This window comes from Poecilia reticulata, linkage group LG2, assembly GCF_000633615.1.
Source record: "Poecilia reticulata strain Guanapo linkage group LG2, Guppy_female_1.0+MT, whole genome shotgun sequence".
NCBI classification, from domain to species: Eukaryota; Metazoa; Chordata; class Actinopteri; order Cyprinodontiformes; family Poeciliidae; genus Poecilia; species Poecilia reticulata.
The window spans coordinates 20,321,949-20,326,298 of record NC_024332.1 but is presented as its reverse complement, the minus strand read 5'-3'; the positions used below and the strand labels follow the sequence as shown (position 1 = coordinate 20,326,298).

Sequence of the window (4,350 nt, the reverse complement as noted above, 5' to 3'; positions counted from 1 at the left end):
CACAGCCTGGTTGACGTTGGTGTAGATCTGAGCTCCATGTTCAGGAGTTGGAGGCAGAAACCTGGGCAGATATTCACCTGCTGTGCAGGACGGAGCTGCAGGATCCACTGGAGCAAAATAACAAAGAAACTAATTAATTCAAGCTGAAAGGAACTGGTCAGTTTGGTCATTAATTCAAGCATCACAATGCTGGAAGGAGAGTATTTAATATAACCAGATATTTCTCCAGCTCACCTGTGGCTAAATTTTGTTTTCTCATTCCTTCATGTACTTTGGGTGAATCAAATGATGCAGYTTTACCTCTGAAAACAAACTGGACAGGGATTCTGCTGATGGCGCTGTTGACAGTTTTCACCGACTGTAAACCACTGCTGTCRGTCAGAGTGACGTTCTGTCTGGGAAAATCCTCCACCATCATCTGAACYGCATACGGACCTTCATCRCTGCTKTTAGCGGGACTGAATGAGAGAGAACAAGACTGGAAGAGAACAGGAAGGAGTAAAAATGAATTTAAATACTCATCCATCTTTTATACTCTTGTCCCTATTGGGGTCAGGAGAGTTGCTGGTGCCTAATTAATGTTACTGACTGCAAATCTGATTTCTTTAATGTCAACATTTGATACTCACTGATGAAACGTTGAGGACAGATGGAGGAGTGCAGATGTYACACTCTGATCCAGCTGCATATCTGCATCTAACAACGTCTCCATCCGGGTCAGAGACCAACAAGTTGATGTTTCTCTGACAGTTTGAAGGAACTCTGAGAGAAAAAGAAACACGGAACATAATTTACATGAGTGTGTTTGATCATTTAAAACAAACTGGTAATTTTCCTCATCGTTTTATGTTTTAGTTTCTTAGTGAGCTGTTTCTACAGAACAAATTTAGTTAAATTTATATTACACTGATTTATCCAATCACTTGTTTTACATTGATTAATGTTCACTTTGAACCAAAATGAATTTTCCCATTAAAGAATCAACTCGTCTAACTGATCTTGGTTAAAGAAATAGGAACAACTGTCAAATTTTTATGACGATATCAATCTGTTGCTTCATGTCTCTGGTTCAGGATCACTGATTCACAAAAATCATCTAAATACTCTGCTGTCAATGAAATGGTCTGTTTTTAATCAAATTAATAATGATAAACAGAATTACCTGAATGTGGGGACGACGRCGGTTTGGGGCGATGAGTTTGGTTTGTTGATGTCGGAGCGTTTTCTGTAGTCAAAGTGCAAAACTGCTTTTGACGTTTCGATCCCATTTCTGTTTTCTATCCAGTTTGTAGCATCAAACCTGCAGTGGATGRTACAGTTCTGCAATGTAAGCATGTAACGCTYTCACTCTCTAAAAACAGACACAACCAGATACTTTCTATCACCTGATTATAACCTAATCAGCCCAACTGATGAATCAGGAAACACTGTTCTTCATCATAATAATATGAACATAATAAAATAAGTTTCCACTTACTCTCCATTGTTTTCACCCAGATATGAAGGGTAGTAACTCCAGGTGTATCCCTTCTGACACCATTCACCTCTGACTTCATCACCTGCATAAACTGGCATCCCGCTGCAGTCTCCATAACAAACCCGAGAGTCGAACTCGTCACATGAGCTGAAGCTCGCCTTAAAGTCTTTTACTGCCTGTGGATTCACAGTGAAGAGTTCCCAAATACGTCTCGTTTTTTTACCAGAATAAAATCTAACACAGTGTTTAACAAGGAAGCTCAACTTACCAGGTATCCACCGTTTCCAACGGAGTAGGTAAAGACTATCCCATAATAAGCAGCCTGAGCTCCACTGATGAGCAGCAGCAGCAACACAGACGGCAACATGTCGACAGAGTCAAAGTCTCCAGAGGAAAAACAAAAGTTTTCAGCGCCAAACGCAGTTAAACTTCACCAGACGAGCTCTGGTCCGTTCCTGGAAAATGTCCTGGTCTGGATTTGCATTATGACCAGGATGTTACCTRGTTTGGGGAAACTCTCTGAAAGCGAGAGAAAATATTCATGAGGGGAAACAGAAAATGGTCGGATGAGGTAACTGCAAAGGTCACAAATATTTTGTTTAGAAACAGAAATCCATTAAGAGTTTATCTGTGAACAAAATTCAAAACGTAAACAGGATTTTTAAAATAAAACTGTTAAAGTCTTCCAGCTTATTGATACTTAGTAGCGTCCATTAAAAGTACTCTGAAAATGGGCCTCTGTCTCTTTAAGAAACTCCTCCTCTTTCCTGCCCTCCACCTGATTAAAACACATTAATGTATTTTATACTCTATCAAAAAGGTTCAGTTAAAATAAAACTCTGTGGGTTGTTGCTATTGTTATGCGAATGTGTTTGTAAACCTAAACCTAAAAAAAATCTAGTAAAAAAAATTWGAAAAAAGTAAAAATAAACTTAAGGAAACATTTATCTGCTGGGAAACTTCCATACACACGAGTRAGATGCACATTGATGGATACAAGACAAATTTAAATATGTGTTTGTTTGTTTTTACTGGTTGATATCAGAACCACAGTGAAACGGTGCAGCTTTATGTTATGACTGGTTCAGTTCTCTGCTGTGTTTGTAGCAGAACGTTGTGGTTCGGATGGTATGTGGCCCAGACTGACARCTCCTCTATGGGTGGAGTACCATAAACTTATCTCCTCATTGTTCTCTGTGGCGTCTGCCAGGTAAAACCATTCTCAGAACTCAGAGCTGACGCTTCTTCAAAAGGCTGCAGTGATCGAGTTCGACAGGAAAACAAACATGTTTTTGTCATCAAGGGAGACAAAAACACTTTTGGACTGCCTGGCAGTAACTTTGGACCAAACAAAGTAAAGAGGAAACCAAGGGGTACAGATGTTTGGGGAGCTTCACCTGAGAGTAAAAGCTGGTGAATTTAACTAAAACTGCAAGCAGAGCAGATAAAAGACAAACATCTCGTCATACCTGACCGCTCACTGTCACCTGGAGGTGTGGCAGAAAACCAGGTGTTCATTTAACTCGACATTCTTCCTGTTGAGCTCCAACATTCACGATGCTGCGCTTGGTGCTGCTGCTGCTGCTGCTGCTCGGCGCCACACATGCCTCTCACTTTTTGGGCACAATGATGACCTACTACCCAAAGCAAACTCATGCAGATGGATCCGTAACGGTGCGTAATGACGCCATTTACTAGCAWCTGCAGGTGGGGTTGGGTTTATCGTAACATTTTCACCTCTACCTGTGCAGGTGAGTTTACGCTACAAGCTGGGCTTCACCTCCTGCTACCACTTTGACATATGGAGCTGCTATGGTTCCTGTGGGAGCCTGCCATATGTCCAGTGGGATCGCACCCTGCAGGAGGTCGACATGGAGCCCAGTGGAGAGTGGTGTCAGCGAGAAGGAACCGTGACTACGGTCATTTTTCCAAGCTCTTTAACCCAGCTTGTGTAAGGACGCTTACACAGAGGCTTTTAACATTTCTCTATATCTTGAGAGTAAACTGTCTGGATTATAGACAGACATATTTTGAGTTATGGTGTTTTTATTGATTGGTTTTGATTTTTATTTCATTTTCTTTTGCCAAAAACAACATTTTAGTTACTTTTCTAGCAGTGAACAGACTTTTTTTTGTGACCAGCTCCTGTCTGGAACCACAAAGTTCTCAGAGGAAGCACAAGAACATGATATGATTATTTTCAAGTCAGAAGAAGCCTTAATACCATGTTTCTTTTACATAATGAGTTTCTTTTTTCACTAAAGGTTTGCTGGTGGCAACTGGATATATTACATCCAAAATAAYGTTGTGTCTTGGAGAGCTTTGACTTTTGTGGAACTGGGAAAACGATCGGATACCAGGAAGCCAAACGCTTCCCCTCAGAGCACCATCATGCCAGCGGTGAGGTATGMWTCGTCTCTACTCTGCAAAAACACAAACTATTAACAAGTATGTTTGCTCCAGTTTCTAAATATCCTAAATACACTTTAAATAAGACTAAACTAACTTACAAGTCACCTTTCGAAGAAATCGGAACTTGTTTTAAGCAAGTAAATCCTTAATATTGATGAAAATGTTCTTGTTCCATTGGCAGATTATTTAACTTATAACAAGGCAAACAGGTTTTGTAATGATAATCTATCAATGAAATTAGTATTTCCTTATCAATTCTAAGGAAATTCTAACTGGAAACATAATCCTGTATCTTACTGAAAAGTAACTTATAACTTTTGTCTTATTTCAGTGTATTAAGATATTTTTACTAGAAACTAGACCAACAATTGATAGGGATTTTTTGGTATTATCATTTTGTTGTTACTTTAGTTCATATTCAGTCTAATGTTAGTCAGTTTAAAGTGTTCTCTTCTTTAAAC

General features: G+C 39.6%; 2 protein-coding genes across 2 annotated transcripts in view; one reads left to right on the top strand and one right to left on the bottom strand.

Moving 5' to 3' along the window:
• The window catches only part of LOC108166971 (uncharacterized), a 7,025-nt gene extending 5,038 nt beyond the window's left edge, over window positions 1–1,987 (bottom strand). The window contains exons 1-6 of the mRNA XM_017309127.1: window positions 1,746–1,987; window positions 1,478–1,653; window positions 1,163–1,300; window positions 630–762; window positions 301–478; window positions 4–107 (exon numbers count right to left, since the gene is read on the bottom strand). Of these exons, the coding sequence (XP_017164616.1) occupies window positions 4–107; window positions 301–478; window positions 630–762; window positions 1,163–1,300; window positions 1,478–1,653; window positions 1,746–1,844 (828 nt within the window). The 5' untranslated portion in view covers window positions 1,845–1,987. The remainder of the gene's footprint in view (window positions 1–3; window positions 108–300; window positions 479–629; window positions 763–1,162; window positions 1,301–1,477; window positions 1,654–1,745) is intronic.
• A 708-nt stretch (window positions 1,988–2,695) lies between these two features.
• LOC103480668 (uncharacterized) overlaps window positions 2,696–4,350 on the top strand; it is an 8,297-nt gene continuing 6,642 nt past the window's right edge. The window contains exons 1-3 of the mRNA XM_008435716.2: window positions 2,696–3,151; window positions 3,229–3,428; window positions 3,742–3,882. Coding sequence (XP_008433938.2) covers window positions 3,035–3,151; window positions 3,229–3,428; window positions 3,742–3,882 — 458 coding nt within the window. The 5' untranslated portion in view covers window positions 2,696–3,034. The remainder of the gene's footprint in view (window positions 3,152–3,228; window positions 3,429–3,741; window positions 3,883–4,350) is intronic.